Here is a 21,459-nt window from a genome sequence, read left to right as displayed (position 1 = left end):
TGTGCTAACTAAATACCCAGTAATCCATGCTGAGGGAAAGAAAGTACAGCTCGTTGACCCACCTGGTAGCCAGGCATCTCCCTCTCTTCAGTGGTAATTACCCAAATCACTGCCTGTTGTTTGCAATCGCAGGCGTGCTCAATTCTTTGCCGTTGTCCTACTTTAAAGCACAGGTACTTTCATAACCTAACAAGCAATGAGCTTTTGATCTTTTCTATTCTATAGTGTGCTCACGCGTGTACATTTCTAAATTTGTCTTTGTTATTAGGTTGGTACGCAAGTAATTGCAGTTTAAAAGGTTAAAATAATTGCAAAACCCGCAATTACTTTTGCACCAACCTAATACATTGAACAGAAGACTAATGTGTATGGAAGAAGGAGGAAGCCTGGCAGTGGAAAGAAAGAAATTAGGGAAATTTCCAATTCAACGCCAGTTCCACTAAGGACAGCTGTGGGGTGAGCTTCATAGGAAAGGACAGTGGTTGGAGAAGTATTGGAGAATAATAATTCTGAGTGGTGACAAGAAAATGAGAAGAGAAAATGAGATAATGGTAGCTAATAGTGCAGCACTGTTGTTAGTGAGTATTGTGTCATACGAGTATTGTGTGTTACTCCTGTCCATCCGTAGTCTTCTTTAGTGGCTTAGTTCATTTCATCCTCACAGCAACCTATTGAAGAGATACCAGCATTATCCCCATTTTGCAGATGAAGAAACAGAGGCTAAAGAAGGTAGCCAAAGTCACACTGCTGGAAAGTATTAAAGCCAAAATTTGAACCCAGGTAAACCAGAAGATCCTTGGAAAGTCCTATTTTGCAGGCCCAGACTTTTAAGCCATTGGTCAAGTGTTCACCCTTCCTTCAACTGAAATAGGAGGTGCTTAAGCAACTGTTACTTATCGGTCGTTTTTGTTACAAAATACACCCTGACGTATTTAGGAGCAAAGAGGCAGCTTACTATTGAGTAACTTAAAAAGTACTACAAACATGAATATATCGAAAGCAAAAGTGATAAAGCAAATGAGGTAAGATATTAACAAATGGGGAATCTGGGTGAATGGTATATGGGAATCCTTTGTACTATTTCTGCAACTTATTTCTAAGTCTGAGGTTGTTTAAAAATTACCAAAACCTGTGTTTAACATGCCAAGAAAAGATGATTGTCCTTTTGTACTTCATAGTATGTTTATAAACTGCTAAATTCCTTGTGGTTAAATTGGGTAGAACAGCAGGGTATGTGTGCGTGTGTGTGTGCATGAATGTGTATGCACACGTATGTAGGGGCCAGAAGTTTGAGCTGTATTGCACAACTATCTTACTCTGTTCTGAGCAGCAGACTCCTTGGGTCTGCATGAAAAAAGGAGTAACTACAGTGTATTTCACGGCTGTTACTCATCAAGTTATAAAACAGACCCCTGACCTGAGAGGTAGGAGGCAGGTTGCTCCAGGTTACTGGGCTGAGGACCAGCCTTTGTCCACTCCTGCCAAGATGGTGCAACGAGCTCCCTGCCATTTGAACTTGCAGGAGAAAAAAATTCTTTACCAGCTGAATGCCAAGACACCAGTGCAATTTGTTTTACCTGATTATTATGTTATTTTGAAGTCTAGAAAATAGGCTGCTAAAAAACAAATCCTTTCACTGCTGCTTGTCTGAATTATTCCTTCATAGCTTTTCATCAAGAACCAATTAATTAATTAGGGCTTGCCAGGAGAACGGATCTCCCTTGATCTTTGGCTAATAATTCCCTAAATCACTCAGTCTGTTCCTTCTAAAAATCCTGTGCCCTCTCACTACTGTGCACAGATACCATTCATTCTGTCAGCTCAGGGGGGGAATTGAAGCTTGTGTGATTCCCTAGAGTGAGATTCCGTTTGTGAAAGCAAAGGGAAGAGGGCAAAGGACCAGGAGCTCGTCCCAGGTCACTGTCCTTCGCTCCAGGAGGGGCAGGTCTCGATGTGCAGCCTCTTAGGGGGAGCAGGAATCTTGGGACTACTCTCTTACAACCCTCCTAGACAGCTTGGAAATCCCTTTGTCACGCAGGGCATTTTGTCATAGAGATATTAGGTTGATGCAAATGTCATTGCGGTTTTTGCAATTATTTTTAACCTTTTAAACTGCAATGACTTTTGCATCAGCCTAATATTTGACTTGGTCACTTTTCCCAATAAAAGTCCCTTGTGCTAAAAGGGGTGGAAAGGCAGAGAGACTCTGAAATCCCAACGCCCTTGGTTTTTCCTCTCTTGGGGCCATCTCCTTCCACCTGTGTTAGCATTGTTAGTTTCCACTTTACCTTTCAGACAGAGGCATTGTTCTATTTGTCTGGAATATGGTTTCTCAACCTTGGCACTATTGACACAATTGGACCAGGTAATTCTTTGTTGTGGGGGCCATCCTGTGCATTGTAGGATATTTAGTAGCATCCCTGGCCCCTACCAGGTAACAACAGCCTGTAGCATCCCTCTTCAACTGCGACGAGAAAAACTGTCTCTAGACACTGGGGAGCAAAATCAACCCCGCTTGTGAACAACTGATTTAGAACTTACTCAGAAATAGGGCTCTTCTTGGAAAGTCACTGGGGACACGAGAGGGACCAGAGCAGGCTAGAGGCATTGATTTCAAGGGAAGAGAAATGGTTGGGATTTGATGTCTGAGGCATTCTGGAGGATGGGGTTCGCTGTATTCCTCCGGGTGCTAGATCTGAAGCATTAGAACCATGTCGTATTCTGCACTGGCTGTTCACACGAGGAGTTTTTGAAAGCAGTCTCGGCATCAGGCCAGTATGGGGAGCTGACCTAGAAATACTGAGATCCAGATTGCCAGGCCAGCGTCTTTGAATAATTAGAAATATGGCATCTTAAGAATGTTTGGGAGAGTCCATCCGAGCCCCACCCAGGTTGACTGCAGTTTTACCTAATCCTGGCTGTCTCCTTCCTCTGTAATTAGAGCTGCCCTCTCTGGAGAAGGTCACGAAACTCATCTTTTACATTCCAAGAACAGAGCTGTCGACCGCCCAGGGTGAATTTCCGTGATTCTTCAGGTGTCCACCCTGTGCTTCCTGGAAAATGCTGAGAAGGTTCATCCAAAAGAAAATATTTGCTCCGCTTAAAATTAGGATGAGAAAATAAAGTCTTGTCTTCTAGGGAGCACTCTAATGTCAGCTAAAAAAGGAATAAAACTAGAGAGTGCGTGTAAGCACACGCATAGCACACTTACGAGCATGGAAATGTGGGACCTTACCCTTTTACTTAGGAATTTTGTACAGGTTTCCATCATTCCTGGGGTCTCCTTTCGACTCTTGGGTTTGGGGAAACAGTCCTACCGCCCATTTTGTAAACTAACGATATAATGGTAAGTTGTTGAATAAACTGCCGTGTTCCGGGGAAATGATGTGAGCAGATCAGATATGGTCCTAAAACATAATCTGCCTCATTAATCAGCCACAACAAATTTAATTCTACGATACTATCACTCTCCACTTAATGTAGGCCTTTTTGCTTTTTAAAATAATGTCTTAGTTATCAAACACCTTGTAAGATGCAGATGAACACATGTCCTTCAGAGGTCAATGACTGGAAGGGCTGGCAGTTAGTAGGTGCATGACTGTTGATTCTCACCTGGACGCAGGTATTGTCACTTAATTGGTCTCACTGCCTCCATCATGCTCTCCCACAACTCATTCTCCCCCCAACAGCCAAGTGAGCTTTCAAAAACATAACTCAGCTCATTCTCCTGCTTACAAGCCTCCAAGGACTTAGGATAAAAATCCCAGACTTCTTCCCTGCTCACAAGGTTCTTCCCTGCTGGTTTTCCTCAAATCTCCATGACTTCAGCACCAGCCTGGCTCTTCTGGGACTTTGTGCCAGCAGCTCCCCCTGATCTACCTCACGCTTCCACCTGATCTTTGTGTGGCTGAGACCTTGTCATTCACTTCTCAGTCCCCATGTCACTTCCGCAAAGAAGCCAACCCACACCACCCAATCTCTGCCCTATCTCCTTGTTTTATTTTCTTCACTGCTCCCATTATCACTATCTGAAATTATTTTGCACTCATGTGGTTTTATTCAAACGTCACCATACTATAGTTAACTCTGTGTGTTGTTTCCACCCGGCCCCCCTGCCCCCGCCCCGGCTCCCACCTAACAAAGTGTCTTAGAGATCTTCCCATGTCAGCCTGGATAGACTTACTTCGTTACTTTTAATGGCTGCGTAATACTCCCTTATAAGTATGTACTGCTTCCCTATTTATTTCTGATTTTTCCTATTACAGATAATGCTGAAGTGAAGCATCATTTAAGCACATGTCTGTGTACATGTGCAAGTTTTTTCTGTAGGGTAGATTCCTGGAAGTGGAATTGACAGGTCAAAGTTTGTGCCCATCTGTCCTTTTGACAGATGCTGGCTGCCATATTGCTTTCCTCAAAGGCCTTATCAATTATCAATTTATACTTCCACCAACATTGTGTTAGAGTACACACTTCCCCTCATCCTCTCTGACACTAGTTAGTATTATTTAAAAATTATTTTTTTTGGCTGGCCCGGTGGCTCAGGCGGTTCGAGCTCCGTGCTCCTAACTCTGAAGGCTGCCAGTTTGATTCCCACATGGGCCAGGGGGCTCTCAACCACAAAGTTGCCAGTTCAGTTCCTCGAGTCCTGCAAGGGATGGTGGGTAGCGCCCCCTGCAACTAAAGATTGAACACGGCACCCTGAGCTGAGCTGCCACTGAGCTCTCGAATGGCTCAGTTGGTTGGAGCACGTCCTCTCAACCACAAGGTTGCCAGTTCAACTCCCGCAAGGGACAGTGGGCTGTGTCCCCTGCAACTAGCAACGGCAACTGGACCTGGAGTTGAGCTGCACCCTCCACAACTAGGACTGAAAGAACAACAACTTGACTTGGAAAAAAGTCCTGGAAGTACACACTGTTCCCCAATAAAGTCCTGTTCCCCTTCGCCAATAAAATCTAAAAAAAAATTATTTTTTTGCTTTGAGGGATATTCAACAATGGTATCTTATTTTCCATCACAACCCCAAAGGCCATTTTCAGATCGTTTCCTGCTGGTCTCCCCTGGAGTCATGCCTTCAGGTCAATTCAGGTTGAAGCTGTGAGCTCTGAGAGTTTCAGAAGATAAATGAAACCTTTCAAAGCAGTTTCACCCATTGCAGCAGAAACCTCCTCTGTCCCGTGGCCAGCAGAACTCAGTCAATGACCGGGAGAGCAGCGGGCCAGCCTGACAGGCCAGCAGGGGCTGTCTCCCATCCATCATCCAATCACACCCTGGGAGTCAGCTAAGGCTCAAATGCGGCACGGCGCCCACCCCCACCTTAGCTTCTCAGAACCCTTTGTTTGATTTCAGTTAAGGACCAGAGGAGATCCAGGTCTGGTCATAGACACTCCGTCTCCAGTGATGGCTTCTCAGGCCGAGACGGGCACATCTGCTCTCTCTAAGGGAGGGCAGAACAAGAGAAGCAGCAAGCACCAAGAAAAATGTCTCACTTGACAGGCGTCGCAGGTCAAGAATAAGACTTTTTAGGCGTAATACTCCAATGTTGTCGAGCTGCATACTTTTAAAAGAATTTTTTATTTTTTCTTCTCCTACTTTTACTTTTGCAATAAGGAAAAAACACAGTTCTTCCCTTCTGTGAGTCTCTTCCCTATGTGTCTCCTTTACTCCTCATGCAAAACACACATACTTCTGGTCACCAAAGTGTGCAGGTTTATCCCACAACAAGCAATTCTCTGTGACACCAGCTGGGTATCCTGCAATTTAACTCAATTCTAACACTGTTTACCCAGAGATAGAATCAGATCCTCTGGGTTAAGGGTTCAGTCCCACAAGACTGCCCCCCCCCCACACACACACACACACACACACACACACACACACACACACACACACTTCAGGCCCCAGTCACAAGCCCAGGTTATCACCTGTGCTTCTGACCACCAGCTATAGATTGGAGGTTTCAAAGACTGCCCCCTGAGGTTCCATTAATTTGCTGGAGTGACGCACATGACTCAGGAAAACACTGACTTACACTTACTTAGTTTACCAAAGGATATGATAAAAGATACAGAGCAATAGCTAGATGAAGAGATACATAGAGCGGGGTCTGGGAGCGTCCTGATCGTCGGAGCCTCAGTCCCTGTGGAGTTGGGGTGTGTCACCCTCCCAGTGTTGTATTCATCAGCCCGGAAGCTCTCTGAAACCCTTACTAGTGGGGTTCTTATGGAGGCTTCCGCATGTAGGCATGAGCAATGATAAACTCCATTTCCAGCCATCTCCCCTCTCTGGAGGACGAAGTGTGGCGGAGCTAAAAATAAAGGCCAAGCATCTAATCATGACGTGGTCTTCCTGGTGACCAGGCTCCATCCAGGAGCCACCCGGAGTCACCTCATCAGAACAAAAGATGTTCCTATTGTTCTTATGACTCAGAAATGTGTGAGGGCTTTAGGACCTCTGTGTCAGGATTGAGGGGAAAAACACGTTTATTATCTCCTAGTTTTGGAAGTGCTAAAATCAAGGTGTGCTCTTCCCGGACGCTCTAGGGGAGAGCTGCCCCTGGCCTTTTCCATCTTCCAGAGGCCACCTGCATTCCTTGTCTCGTGGCCCCCTCCTCCATCTTCAGATCTCTCTCTGCTCGAGTCGTCACGTCTACTCTGAGTCTCACCTTCCTGCATTCCCTCATTGGTTACATGGGACCCCCCTGGATAATCCAGGATAATCTCCCCATCTCGCTGTCTTTAAGTCAAGAGACATCTTCAAAGTCCCTTTTGTGTAAAGGTAACACATGTTACCAGGGACTGAGACGTGAACATCTTTCGAGGGCTGTTATTCAGCCGGTCACACCAACCATCGCAGTTTGCTGGAGACTAAAACGTCTTCCAGGTCATGGAACTTTTTGCGCTAAAACTACGAAAGTTCTAAGCAAACCTGGACAGGCCTCCTTAGCAAGGGGGCCCTTGTTCAAGGAAGATATTTTTACTGACTCGTGGGGAAGTAGAGAGAGAAAACGAACACAAATAAGAAAGCTGGGAAGGAAACAGTGTTTTTCCAATAACAAAAAGGAACCTTCTGTGCCTAATGTTCTCCCCTTGTTTTACTTGATTAAAAAGCAAAGCTATTTACTGGATAAACTCTATTACTTCAAAGTCTGGATTTTTCCTAAATAAGAAACCTGTATGGAGAACTTGGATTCAAAATGGTTCGTGGTTTAAAAAGTGTGGAACAACAGACTTGTAGTTAAAAATAGAGCCTGATCCCATGCAAATGACAGGCCTGTCACCTTAATGTGAAGCCACAGTGGGTTTTCTACATCATGGATCCTCTTCGTATTTTTATTCCTTTTTCTTTACCTTCCATTCTACCATCCCCCCCACCCCAATCTACCCACCCACCCAGTTATATTTAGTATTATAGTCTGTGGGTTTCTAAAATAATTCTCTCATGTGTTTTTGAGTCTCACTGAAGGGAAACTAGTTCATGTCATATTATTACATATATATATTTAGCTTTCTATTTCTGAAGAAATAAATAGAAAAAATTCTTTTTCAACAATGGGTGAATTCCAAGAAGCTTGGAGCCTGGTTTCGAAAGGAAGGGGGACAAGAATCTGGGGAGCTTTTTCAGGGTTTGAATGGAGGCCAGACTTCCGGGGTGGCACATAGCGGCTGGGGCACAAGAAGGGTTCACCCCTGCACGGTCTGTCAGTAGTGACAGTTGTGGAGGTGAGGGTCATAAATCATGTCCCAGCTGTGAAGACAAAGGGACTCGGATTCTCCCAAACTGGAGGCAGTGGAGCAAATCAGATCAGCAGTGGTGAGGAAGAGACTGTGCTTCTCTGTGTGACGCGGTGACAGCCAGTTCAGGGTTGTAAGCAGAAGGGGCTGCAAAAAGCCACACAAATGGATGAAAATTCAGGAACTAGAGGAAATTCAAGCATGCAAGGGGTTCTGGGAAGCATTTGTCACTGTCTCTGGTGAATTCAGACAGCCTGAGGCACGTGCAGCGGGGGTGGGGGCAGCGGTGGGAGTTGACAGATGGTCAAGAGAACCGGACTCTGTGTCCAGGGGAATATCTCAAGGTTACAGGGCTTCTCTGGGCAAGAGTCCACTCAGGGACCTCAGCCTCATCCCCACGGCATCCAAACCCAGCTCACCTCACCTGCTGGTCAGCCACTGGCCACACAGACTGGGCACCCTGTCATTCCCTCGGGAAATGCAGCTCCTGTCACATGCCTTCCTGAGTCAGAGAGACAGGGCTAAGAAGCTGTCTTTCATGGAAGAAAAGAATTGTGCTGCCATAACCTCGAGGGACTTTGTATTTCATGCTTCTCTTATAGTTACGGGTAAAGGGTCTGAAGGAAACGAGAGGCCATTGTGCTGGAGAATGCACGTGCTCTCCCCCATTTTTGCTGAGGTGTGATGACAAGCATTTGTAGAGTGTTGGCTGGGGGGAGGGCAGGCGGCTAGAGGAAGAGCAAAGCTCATTGCTCCCTGTGGAGAGCAAGTCCATAATGAGCCTGCATTTATTACAGGGGCCCTCAGCTCACTCAGCTAAGGATGTCTAACGAATGGCACACTGGGCTCCTGTGGTCCCACCCCCAGATCAGCATCAGGGACAGTGCTGCCCTTCCCTACTGAGTTCAGACTCAAGTCAGAATCTCGCTGGAAAACAGACTTACAGCTTAGGCTGGACAACTCAAAGAGCGAGGACCTGGAATGATCAAGCAGATAGACATCCAGTAATTAGATGTCTGCCCTGCCCTATAGATAGGTCATAAAAAATTATTTCTGGCAATCACTCTTATTATGGGCAAGGCCCCAATTAAAATTCTTTAAGAGAGAGGTAAAAGTTCCTCGTGAGCCTGCAGGGTCGATTGCCTTTAACTCAACCCACAAGCCATCGTAGCACACCTTGGGGAGGTCTTTTTTGAACCCCTTCGGTCTCTTCCTTTATTACCCAGTGCTTGATCTTTCTGAGACTTCTAATGTTTACAAATCCTGACCACCTTTATGTAATTCTCAAACAAGGAAAATTCAGTCAGCTCCAGCTGTGACTACAACTCAGAAGGGATGGTTTCTAACGGCAGCTGAAAAGGAAAAATTGAGTTAGTGTGGATGCCCTGACCCCAGGGTTTCCTCCCTTAGCTCCCTGGAAGAGGAGACCAGATGAAACACATCAGCTGGGTTCACTGAATAGCCTGGAGGCAGACGAGGCATGTCTGTCTCGTGAATTATTATTAGTGGACACATAATCTATGTTTTGTCCGTCTTGGCTGGTGGGTCCAGCTCAGGCTGTCAGGAAAGGAGATTTACCTGGATCTACATGGACTGGACTGGGTTGTGAGACACCCATTGTGGATGTCAATCGTCAAGTGGATCGTCAAGGTACCAAGGGCAGGACACAGCAGTGCCACTGGCCACCATAGGCTCTTCCTCTGGGAGCATAGGAGCCAGGAGGGTAGACCAAATGCAGGGCAGGTCGGAACTGAGTGTAAAATATTAGAATGATTTGGCTCTGCCCCTGGGGGAGAGGTGATGCACAAAAATAAACCACATCTTGGGAGGCCCAGCATGAAATTAAATTCCAGGGCTGCAGCTATAGCTCTGCCAGTGGGCTACTTGCCAATGTGCGGAAATGCCCTTGTCATGCAAAGTGGAGGTGGTGGGGGAGGAGAGCTTCTTCTGTGGATATCCTAGCACTGTAGGGGCTGCCCCACCTGTCTTTACTTCCTTGTTACTCAAAGTATAGTCTACAGACTTGCAGCGTTGGTCTCCTCTGTGAGCTTGTTAGAAATGCTGAATCTCAGGCAGGCCCAGGGGTAGGGTGAGGCCAAGAAGGATGGCCCTCTCCAGTGCAAAATTTAAGGAGTCACTCCAATATTCGGTAATGAAGATAAGTAATATTTTAAAAAATAAAAATTAAGGTACAAATTCCACCATGAACCAAATATCATTTTCAAGGACGACAGGATCTGACATATCCTGCCCCTCAGATATTTGGATTGCAAATATTTTCTCCCAGTCTGCACCTTGTTCTTTCACCCTCTTAACAGGGTCTTTTACCGAGTAAAAGTTTTAAATTTTGTCAAAGTCCAATTTATTGTTTTTTCTTTTTTTTCTTTTATGCGTCATGTTTTTGGTGTTACGTCTACGAGTTCACCAATAGTTCACCAGTCTTTGGGCCCAAAAATTTTCTCCCATGTTTGCATCTAAAAGTTGTATAGTTTTACATTTCACATAATTTAAATCTATGTTCTCTATTGAATTAACTTCTGTATAGTGTATGAGATTTAGGTGAGGGTTGTTTTTTTCTTTTTCTATAGTTGCCCAGTGGCTCCAGCACCATTTGTTGAAAAGATTATCCTGCCTTCATTGGATTGTTTTTTGCGTCTTTGTCAAAATTCAGTTGGCCATACTTGTGTGGGGTTATTTCTAGATTCTCTGTTCCATTTTATTGATTGATGTGTCTATCTCTCTGCCAGTACCTCACTGTCTTGATTACTGTAGCTATTATAACAAGGCTTGAAATTTGGATAGATTGATTTTCCCACTTTATTCTTTTTTCAGAAAGGTTTTAACTATTCTAGTTCTGTTACCCTTCCATGTAAATTTTATAATTATTTTGTCTGTATTTACACCAAAAAATCTTGCTGGGATTTGGACAGGAAGTGCATTAAATTTATATACCTATTTGGGGAGAATTCATACCTTTACAATGTTGAGTCTTCTAATCCAGAAACATGGTATGTCTCTACATTTATTTAGGTCTTCTTTGATTTCTGTCATCAGCATTTTGTAGATTTTAGCATACAAGTTCAGTATATATTTTATCATAATCATGCCTAAGTATTTCCACTTTTTGAGTGGTTATAAGTGGTCTTGTATTTCTTATTTCAATTTCTGCATGTTTGTTGCTGGTGTATAGAAATACAATTAACTTTCTTATGTTTACCTTATATCTTATGACCTTACCAAACTCACTTATTCTAGGGATGTCCTTAGATGTCTTGGGATTTCTAGGTAGACTGTCATGCTATGTGACAGTAGAGACAGTTTTTCCCCCCCTTTTTTGATCTCTGTGTCTGTTATTTTCTTTTCTTGTTTTATTGAGCCAGATAGAACTTTGAGTCCTACGTTGAATACCTGTGGTGAGTGAAAACACATGTCCTCGCCTTCTTCCCGATCTTAGGAAGAAAGCATTTAGCCTTTTGCAATAAAGAATGATGTTTGCTGTAGGTTTTTATGGATGTCCTTTATCATGTTAAGGATATTCCTAGCTTTCTGAGTTTTTACTGTGGGGAAGGAAGAAATTTCTTCTACCCTTCTCAATTCTACGCCCCAAACTCAGACCTTGCCCTGTGTGTCTCTTCATCTGGCTGTTGATTCATCTCCTTAAAATCCCTTGTAATAAATCAGTAATCTAGTAACTAAATGCGTTTCTTGGATTCTGTGAGCTGCTCTGGCAAATTAATTGAACCCAAGGAGGAGGTCGTGGGAACCATGAAACTCTACAACACAAAGAGTGAATCTTAATGGAAACTCGGCTTATCGTGAATAACAATGTGTCAGCATATGAGCTCATGAAGTGTAACAAATGTGCCACATTCATGCAAGATTTGATGTAGAGGAAGTCGTGTGTGTGGGGGAAACAATGATAACGGGAGGGGCTGCGTATACAGAACTCTATGTACTATCTGCTCAGTTATTTTATAAATCTAAAACTGTGCTAAACAATAAAGTCGGTGAATTATTTTTTTTAAAAAAACTTTTATTTATTTTTAAGTGTGTTTTTCCAGGACCCATCAACTCCAAGTCAAGTAGTTGTTTCAATCTAGTTGCAGAGGGTGCAGCTCACAGTGACCCATGCGGGGATCGAACCGGCAACCTTGTTGTTAGGAGCATTGCGCTCTAACCAACTGAGCTAACACGGATGCCCAAAGTCTGTTAATTATTGAAAAAACAAAGAGATTTCACATTAAAAGAGAAAGCAACTGTGATGAGAATTATTTTTAAGTTTTAAGAGAGCGAGTAGCAAGGCCATCCTGGGCCCTTACTTATAAACTACACAGCCCACCTTGCTACGAATCCCATGTTTGCTTACAGAATCCCTCACCTATAAAATATATCCATGCCTCATTTCCTCAGAGGAACAAGCTAAGGCCCTGTTGGATTTGTACAATGAACCCCCTTGGAAATAAGAGGACCACAATTTTTATCCACCTTCTTAGGTTGCTGAATTTTTTCATGAAAATGAAGTTGGGCATGTCTGGTAAATTTCAAAAAAAAACAAAAAAGCAGCGTCACAAATTCCTTCCTAAGGAAAAAAAGCTTTTTCTCTCTCTGAACTTTTCTCAACCAACTGTAATGACGGTTTTTTCGTTTGATGTTAATTCTCTCTAATTACGTAGAAGGCCCTTTAAATTTGTTTTGGTGGTTTTTCTCTTCTGAGTAATGAAATGAGGCAATCAGCCTACCTTTCATAACATAAAAAGGCTGCTGCTTCTTTTCTTTTTTTATTTGTAATTACTCCTGCACTTTGGAATTTCTGCAAGTGATCACGGCTCATCTAGGGAGAGACTTGTTTTAAACCCCTTTAAACCACTGGCTCCTCCAGCACAGGACCTTTAACACTGGATCAATCCCCTCAAGTTCTAAATCCTTTTGCTTTGGGGGCTGCAATCTCGTTCTGCCACCTTTTGAATCACCAACTTTGAATGGTTGCTTTTGCAAGTTGGCACTTTCTATTTAAATGGCAAGAAAGGTGGGAAACAAGCCTTCCAGGGCTGAATGTATTGATTTCAATGATTACCTTTAATCCACACCTTTCCTGTTTGTAATGTGTGGCTTTCTTCTCTTAATTAGAAAGAGCCAGAGACTATCTGCACAAAACTGGAAGGTTCATTGTGATTGGCGGGATCGTCTCTCCCGTCCATGACTCTTACGGAAAACAGGTGGGTTCCTCTTTTGCCTCTCTCCTCCCTCACCTCCCCTTCCTGACCTGATGGCTTCTCTGGCAACAAATTGCCCCACTGCCGTTTCTGCTACAATTCCTGGAAATGCAAAATGCCTGGTAACAGCTGTGCTGCTTCCCATCTCTGGACCACAGTCTGACCTGAGCAACTGGGTGTTGGGCTACAGCTGGAAGGAGGAACAGCTGCCCACAACCGGGCCACCGCTCACGGTGCCAGGCTCAGTCCAAACTCATTAAAAGAGGAGCAGGCACCCCTGCTGAAGGCCAAGTGTGACTTGGCACGGATGTCCAATTAGTGGCTGTTTAATGGGCTAGGCAAGTCCTTCCTGGGATTTTAGGAGGAAAAAAAGGCTTATAGCTTTTATACTCTGATTTAAAATTCATTTCCCTGCCCCTCCCTCCCTGCCACATGTCCCAGAAAAACGAGGAGCTCTCGCAGGCATTCCCCTTCCTCCCCCAGAAACAACTTGGTGGGCTCCGGAGGAGGTCACCTAAGCCGCTAGATTGAGCCGTGTTAAGCCTCATCTCCCTGCTGGGCACACTGGCTGCTCCGTTGCGAGTGGCTACTCCACACACCCTTCCTTCTTTTCCTTTCCCCTCTGCCCCTCCATGCCTGTCGGTGTGACAGATGGACAAGTAAAGGGGTCACACCCTCATTCCCTGTCACCACTGAAAAATGGCTGCACTTTTGTAGTGGGCTGACGTGGGATGGTGTTTTGGGGAGGCTGTGGCGAGCGGGTGGATGTCTCAATGGCTGCTTCGTTGCTTCCCAGGGCCTTGTGTCAAGCCGGCATCGTCTCATCATGTGTCAGCTGGCCGTCCAGAATTCTGATTGGATCAGGTAGGGCTGGCCTGAGGCCACCAGAGGCAGGTGGCCTTGGGACTCACTGGGGGTGGGTGGAGAAAAAGGATGGGTGCCAGCAGCAATTTGGACCCTGTGGGTGTGAGGAGGCGATATGAGCCCTGCTCAATAGCAAAATTAAGCTGAGTGGATGTACAAATCAAATTGGCTTTATTCAAAGACTCGTGAATTGGGCAGCATCCCGTTTAGCATATAGAATGGAGCGCCAAGGAGCTGTACAGAATGGAAGGTTTTTACTGGCAGAAGGGGAGGAGAGAAGGGATTGTTCGGGCTTAGGGAACTTACCTGTGGGGAATGGGAGGAATCTGTCAGGCCGCTTACCTCACTAGAGCTGACCAGGAAATTCCAGACTGACTGGTTAAAATTACACTGCTGGGAGAGGCGGAACTGCAGTTAGGTTAGGTATTAGGTCTTGGTTCGGAGATGTGGGCTTAGCACAAGTTACTTCATTTTGCATCGGTTATCTTTTTTCTAACAGCCCCACACAGGCCATAGTTAATAGACCTTCTGGGGTGGCCCAACTGATAACATTATTTTTTAACCAAGCGACGGGGCCCATGAAACGACCAAGGGAGCTCTCAGTGTTTCTGAATACTCCAGCTCCTTTGCATCCAGGAGTATTCTTGGAGCTTCCAAACATTGGGTTTGGGGTGACGCATGTCCAGAAAATCCAGAATGCCTTTCTACTTTTATCTCCACTCACTTACTTCCATGATCTCTCAGTGCCTTTCAGGACACGTTCCCTGGACTTGGCTGTTTCCCTTTCCTGAACTTAGGGTCTCTAGGGTACCACACCGACCGTCGGAGAGAGGAGTGGAGGGTGAGGGCTCATTGCCTTGTCCTCTGACACGCCTCTAAAATGGCAGGCACCGTTAGCACTCGGCTTGCAGTGTAATTAAAGCACGCTGCCACTAATTAGGCCCCCCGAAGTTCCTACAGTTATAATTTGCATGAGTCGATGACGTTTTTATAAAATAATAGCACATCATTTGTACTGTAATTTTCCCCCACGGAAAAATAAGAAGCGCCTAGAGGTTTCCATGAAAGGAGGAAAGTGAAGGAACGCTGATGACCTTCGAATGGGGGATGCAGAGAGTTAGCGGAGAGGAGATGGGGTGGGCGGAAATGAGAGCAGTGAACGGAGGCGACAATGGTAATTGCACAGCGATCCTTGCCAGTTGTGGGCAGTGATCTGTGTGAGAAGCACATGCCCCCAGCAGACTTTCTCATCCCCTCAAGATATAGATTAGGTAGCGAGACAGCCGCCTTTTCACAGCGGAGAAACAGGCCCAGGGAAGTCAAGGGGCTTGAGAGTGAACAGCCCTTGTGTGGTGAAGCCAGGCATAGAACTGAGACCTCTTAGTGTTGGGATTCATGATCTCCTGGGGAAAATGGGGTCCAGTGGGGAAAATGCTGGGCAGGAGGCTGTTACGGCTTGGATGTGATGACAAGATTCTGAACTGATTCCCTCGTTCATTGAACACATATTTACTGAGCACTGACTGCCTACCTTGCACTGCTCTAGGCACTAGGAAAGTCAGACTTCTGTACAGAAATCACTGTGGAGGCTCAGAGCTAGCTCTAGAGATGGAGGCTAGGCATTGGCAGGGCCTCTGGAAATGGGGGAGCCTGTTTGGCCAGGTCAGGTATCTGCTCATTTCAGGGGAGGGGTGGTCAGGGATCTGGGGGAGCCAGGCGCAGGGCAGGCTGACTTTCTAAGGGTTTCCAGTTAGTGAGATCCCATCTCTGGGAACGTTAGGTGTGTGTGCATGGCGGGAGGTGGGCAGGGAATGCTTAACTGCTAAGAAAATGTTGAGAAATATCCCAATTTAGCAGCTCATTAAGTTTGCAATTAAGGCTGAGAGCTGCATCAGTCTGGGCTGGATCCTGGCTCACTTCACATCCTCATGTGCAGGAGGGTTTGGCCAGCCTTCCAGGCTGACTGCCGTGCCCACCCCTGCCTGCAAGACACCCCTCTGGGCAGGAGGGCAGACAGGGACAGATCCCTGAGCTCAGGTAACTGCAGCCACCATTAGATGAGGGCCTGGCTCTCACAAGCCTGTAAGTTCCAGAGGAGAATTCCCATTTTGCAGGTAAGAATCAGAGCAAGACACTGTAATAAGCACTTTACATATAACGGTCATTGAACCCTTCTGATAACCCCACAAGAGAGTCACTGCTGTTATTCCCATTTTACAGATGGGGAAAGTAAGCACCAAAGGATCACATAACTTTCCCAAGGCCCCTCAGTGGCACGTTCTGGGGCTGGGGTTAAACGTGGGCAGACCAGTATCAGCATCTCTGCATGGAAGCCCATGCTATACACCTTTCCTTATACAGAGGGGAAACTGAGGCTCAGGAAGGTGTTTCAAGCCCAGGTTTTACCTGATTTGAGATCTAAGTACATCGTATGACCAGGTCTGCTAAGCTCCCTGAGCTGTGGTCTTTGGAGGGAACCAATAAGGAAAGCGTGTGAGACTGGAAACAAAGGAAATGCTCTTTCCAATTCTGTCAGGGTGGACCCCTGGGAGTGCTATCAGGACACCTGGCAGACGACCTGCAGTGTGTTGGAACACCATCGGGACCTCATGAAGGTGAGCTGGGCCATGCTGAGGGGTGGGTGGGCCACAGAAGCCAGGCAGGCCGAGGAAAGGGAGCTGTGTGTCCCCTGACCTGCTGCAGTTTCCGGTTTCTCGCCAGCTGTGGGGGAGACCAGCATGAAGGAGGGTGGTGAATCAGGAACCCAGAGCAGCACCAGGGGCTGCACCTGTCTTGTTCCTCCTGCTGGATCTCACCTGGGGCAATTTTCATCTTCTGGTGGCAAGTTCAAGGCGGGAAGAAGGAGACCACAGGCAGAAGACTTTAGAAAGTGATGCGAGAAGCAGACCAGGCAAAGAAATCAGAAGGGAGGGGCTCTGGGAGGAGGTGCAAGCAACCAGGTCCTCCTGTCCCACCTGTTTGGGACCCAATGGTGCCTTCACTCCAGCACAGGATGCTGTGCCGAGGACGTGATACCTGTCAGTCACTGCACCGTCATCCCCACTCATCTCTCCTCCCATGAGCCCCACAGGCAGTGTTCTAGTCCCTGTTGCATGAGTGAGTCAAGGAAGCACAGAGAGCTGAGCCCATGTATCTGAGGACACACAGAGACTGCTTAGTGAACACAGAGGGGAACCCGGAGCTTGCGGCCCAACTGCCGTGACTGAAGAGCTGGTTGCCAGGTTAGAATGGGTTCCACACCAGCCAGAGCAGACAGCACCCTTCAAAGATCAATCCCAACCCATGGACTCCCATGGTGACAGGATGAAAAGCAGTGCAAACGATAGCAAGAACCCCAACTGACCAAGACCAGATGCAATCAATCCTGCTCTCCTCCTCCGACCCTGATGAGGGGCCCTCCCAGCCCCAGGCAACAACCAAATGGCATGTTCTAACACCGGGAGTGCCTCCATCCCAGCCGTGTTTTCTGTCCTGGGATCTGTCAGGATCTTCTCCTTGGGGGGCTGTCGGCAGCCCGTGATCACCCCATACCCCACAAGCCGTGCAGCCACGCTTTGTTCTAAAAGATGCGGAGCCTTAATGCTCTAGACCATCCAGGCGGTTAAGCACCAGAGAAGTTGGCGGACTGGCCGGCTGTGACTTCATCTGTTAAGTTTTTCCCTCGTGGAACAGAAGAAAATACAGCTCCCTTCTCTCCACTTTCAGGACCCTTTACACACATCCTGAGTCTTTTTCCATCCCCCTGAAAGGGCTGTGACGTAGGGTGACACCTCTGTGCTGGTCTCCACAACAGCAGTCATAAGACATCCCATCTTACTAAGGGTGTATCAGTCAGGATAGGCCAACATACGCTGTGGTAACAAACATCCCTAAAACCTCAGTGGCTTCGCACAAGTTTATTTCTCACACTACATGCCAGCCTGGGCGGGGGGGGGGGGGTCATCTGGGACCTGTGCTCCTTCTAGTCACACAGGAGCCTCAGGCACCATGACAGAAGGGTGGAACCAGGGACCCTGTAGGCATGTCTGAGCCCTGAATGTACCAGCTGTAAAGCCTGTATACCGTTTTGCTGTCTAAATGCCCGGGCTTCCCGAACCCTCCCTCTGTTGCTCATGGCCAGAGGCATGAGTCTGAGCCAAAGAAGCTTGGCCGGGAGCCCCAGCTGTTGCAGCAATGGGCACAGATGGGCAGAGAATATAGGTCACCACGGCCCCCTGCCTTGGAGCAGAAGCTTGCAGCAGCTTCCTAATAACTCTCCACCTCCCCAGTCTTAGCATCAGGCCCATGTTCCTGGCATGGAGAGTAGACCTTTTGGAGAGACAGGCATGGGGCTTAAGACGTGACTCAAGGCTATGTACTGAACGTGAGAGCCCACAGAGCGCTGATGAGGGCCGAGAGCGGCATGCAGGCCATTCTCTTCTTCCCCGGCACAGAACAAGTCGAAAGGGACTAACGATGCATGCAGCAAGAGGAAGAGATTCCTGCGCTACCAGACCAGTTATTAAGTGAAAGTGTGGCATTTTCTTTCCCGGAGGTGACATAAAACTAGAAAAGAGGCAGACTGTCCTTTCCATTCCATCAGCCACAGCTGGACAGAAGGTCCCACAAGCAGGCTGAGACGCCCCCGGTGGTACCCCATCTCAGCTGGCTCCCAGATGTGACCCCTCCTGTCAGGACTATTAACACAAGTGACAGATTACCCCAAAGGCAAATGTCTGCCCTTCCAGGGCTCAAGACTGACATGGCGCTCTGCCTGCAGCATGGCTCACGGGAGAAGTGCCTTCAGAGGGTCACCCAGCCCTGGGGTTTGGGGGTCGTCTGGCAGCAGGACCCAGTAATCCAGAAAGGATGGTGGGTGGGGGTGGGATGCTGGCTTTCAGGGAAGGGACCTTGAATTAGCATTGGCTCTGGTGAAGGTAAATAGATTAGAAATTCATCCTTTGTTTCTGTTGCCCAATAGTTACTGTCCCCTCACTGCAGGCAAGGGAGGTTGCTTCTGTGACGAATGCTGCGTTATCTGCTCTTTTCTGCAGCGCTGGAGAGAGGCAGCGGGCCAGATAACACAGGACAATGGTTAATACACACAGAATTTTTATTGGGCGCTGGAATGTGTATTCACACTGGTGAGGAGTGCCCAGAACCCCGCCCACCCTGCTGCAACACAAACATCCTGCCTGCCTGGCACCGCACTCTGGCTTGGCCCTGCCATTGGCATCTGTGGCCTGGAGAGGCGGCAGGTGGTGATAATGCCTGGTGTTTGTATGACCTTTTCCAAGCTTACACAGCTCTTTTGCAGGCATGACCTAATTTGAGCCCCATGAAGCAGGCAGGGACGGCAGGTATGCACATTAAATGGAAGGTTACAACATCAGCTGCTGTGTACGAAGGTCCTGCCACGTGCCAGACACTCTATAGGCACTTTGCATATGCTCACTAGTGTAATCCTACGGCGATCCAGAAAGGCAGCCTCTCTACGCCAAGTTCAAGAGAAATTAAGTAATGATCCAAGGTCACACAGCCAGAGGGGACAGAGCTCAAACTGAAACCTTGGTCTGTGTGCAATGCCATATCCCATGCTTTACCCATGGAGCTATCCTGCCTCCTGCCAGCCCAGGGTGGCACGCAGTGCAGCTGTGTCCAGAACCCACCCCCAGTGTTCTCCCTCAGCCCCAGGGGGCCTCACCATAGTGGACAGCAGATGAGCATTGGAAGATGACAGGGACACGTTTTTCATAAATTTCTTGGGTAATGACGCTGACTCTGCACTTCTCGCTTTCCCTAGCGCGTGACTGGCTGCATCCTCTCCAATGTCAACACACCGTCCATGACGCCTGTGATCGGACAACCCCAAAATGAGACCCCCCAGCCCATTTACCAGAACAACAACGTGCCCACCAAGCCTACTGCAGGTAGGGGGACATTGATATAGAAATAGTGGTTCTCAAACTTCTGAATCACCTGGAAGGCGTGTTAAAATCCCAACTGCTAGGCGCCACCCCAGAGTTTGATTCAGTAGGTCTGGGAGAGGGAGGAGAATTTTCATGTTTAACACGGTAATGCTGATGCTCTTGGAGAAGCCTTAATATATAGCATCAGAGAGAAATAGTCACAATCAGAGACAGAGACACAGAGTGACAGGGTGATGGTGTGCATTCTTCTTCTGCATTTAAATGGAAATATAATTGCCTTACCTGGGAATTAAAAGTACACAAGGGAGCATTTTTCTGTTTCTCTTCCAAGAGCATTGAGGATCTTGCCCAAGGTCACACAGTGAGGAAGTAGCAGGGCCAGGAGTCTGCATCCAGAATCCCACACTCTTAGCCACCTCCTCAGTGACACAGAGCAGGGGGTCCCCAACAATACCTAGTACTGTATGCCCGCTTGGTGCTTTACAGGGGTCCTAATTCAATGCAGTGATTCTGTGATAGAGATATTAGGTTCCTATTTACACGAGATTCAGAGAAGGTAAGTGATTTGCCTAAGGCCACACAGCTGTAAAGTAAAAGAGCCAGAGTTCATATTCAGAACTGTCTGGTTCCAAGGTCCATGTTCCTGCTAATATTTTCTTTCAGGCCAATTGCAAGAGACAGATCTTGGTGTTACTTTTCAAGCCTAGAGACCATAAGCTATTATGTCATTAGTCTGTTATAAACAGGATAATTCATAAGGAAGAGCCAGAATTTCATAGTTTGCATACAGCTGCATGTGGGGGTTTCAGAAAAATGTTCTGGATTAGAGGCTAGAGAGATTATTGAAAACCAGATCCCTCTCAGCCAAAGCAGGGTGTCTGGTTATTCTAAAGACCATCTGCATGGGAAGGAATGCTTCAGCCGGGCAGAAATTATTCCAAATGAATTTGTTGCATCAGGCAACATCTCCTTAGATCTGGGTATTAGTATTCAGTGATGAGTAAATGCGCTTGATATTGAAAAATGAAAAAACAAACAGCTTACGTGCCTTTGAAGCACAGAATATAATCCAGCTGATGTTATGCAGACATAGCTGCATAATACACATTTGAGAAAATGGAAGAAAATAAATAATATACCAGGTATGTCAGTGGTGGTTATCTCCAGGGGTAGGATTAGGGGTGCTTTTCTATTTTCCTCTTTATATGTTCTCCTCTTCTATATTTTCCAATTTTTCAACCGCGTAACAAACATGACCGGATAATGAAATCCAGTCTGGCTCAGAATGCGTGTGCCTGGGACTGTGAATGAGAAGAAGGAACTTTCGCTGTCATATTTCTGTTCTTTCTCTCCACCTTCCTTCTGCTGCCCACTACCTCCCCCGCCCCCTCCATTGCACCCCTGTTGTTGACAGTGGCCCAATGCCAGGCTGACACGAGTGTAAGTTGTGAGTGGTTCTCTCCCTCTGTCCCTGTCTGTCTTGCTTTCTCCCGTAGCCAAGATCTTGGGGAAGGTGGGAGAAAGCCTAAGCCGGATCTGCTGCGTCCGCCCGCCCGTGGAGCGCTTCACCTTTGTGGGTAAGGGAGTAAGGACCTTTGTTCCCAGTCCTGCCTCTTTTCTTTCCGCCCTCCCTCCCCCTGCACCTGCTGTGGGATGACCATCAGGTAAACAGGAATGTCACTAAGCCTGCAGTGCCAGTGCTGATCTGTTATGGGAGCC

At 46.9% G+C, this 21,459-nt stretch overlaps 1 protein-coding gene across 1 annotated transcript in view; it reads left to right on the top strand.

The window, feature by feature from the left end:
- The window catches only part of NMNAT2 (nicotinamide nucleotide adenylyltransferase 2), a 108,753-nt gene that overhangs the window by 62,260 nt on the left and 25,034 nt on the right, over positions 1–21,459 (top strand). The window contains exons 2-6 of the mRNA XM_019737988.2: positions 12,861–12,949; positions 13,743–13,810; positions 16,347–16,425; positions 19,614–19,740; positions 21,237–21,317. Coding sequence (XP_019593547.1) covers positions 12,861–12,949; positions 13,743–13,810; positions 16,347–16,425; positions 19,614–19,740; positions 21,237–21,317 — 444 coding nt within the window. The remainder of the gene's footprint in view (positions 1–12,860; positions 12,950–13,742; positions 13,811–16,346; positions 16,426–19,613; positions 19,741–21,236; positions 21,318–21,459) is intronic.

Source organism: Rhinolophus sinicus, linkage group LG17, assembly GCF_036562045.2.
Source record: "Rhinolophus sinicus isolate RSC01 linkage group LG17, ASM3656204v1, whole genome shotgun sequence".
NCBI lineage: Eukaryota > Metazoa > Chordata > Mammalia > Chiroptera > Rhinolophidae > Rhinolophus > Rhinolophus sinicus.
Note: the sequence above shows the minus strand (reverse complement) of the source record. Positions and strands in the feature narration are given on the sequence as shown.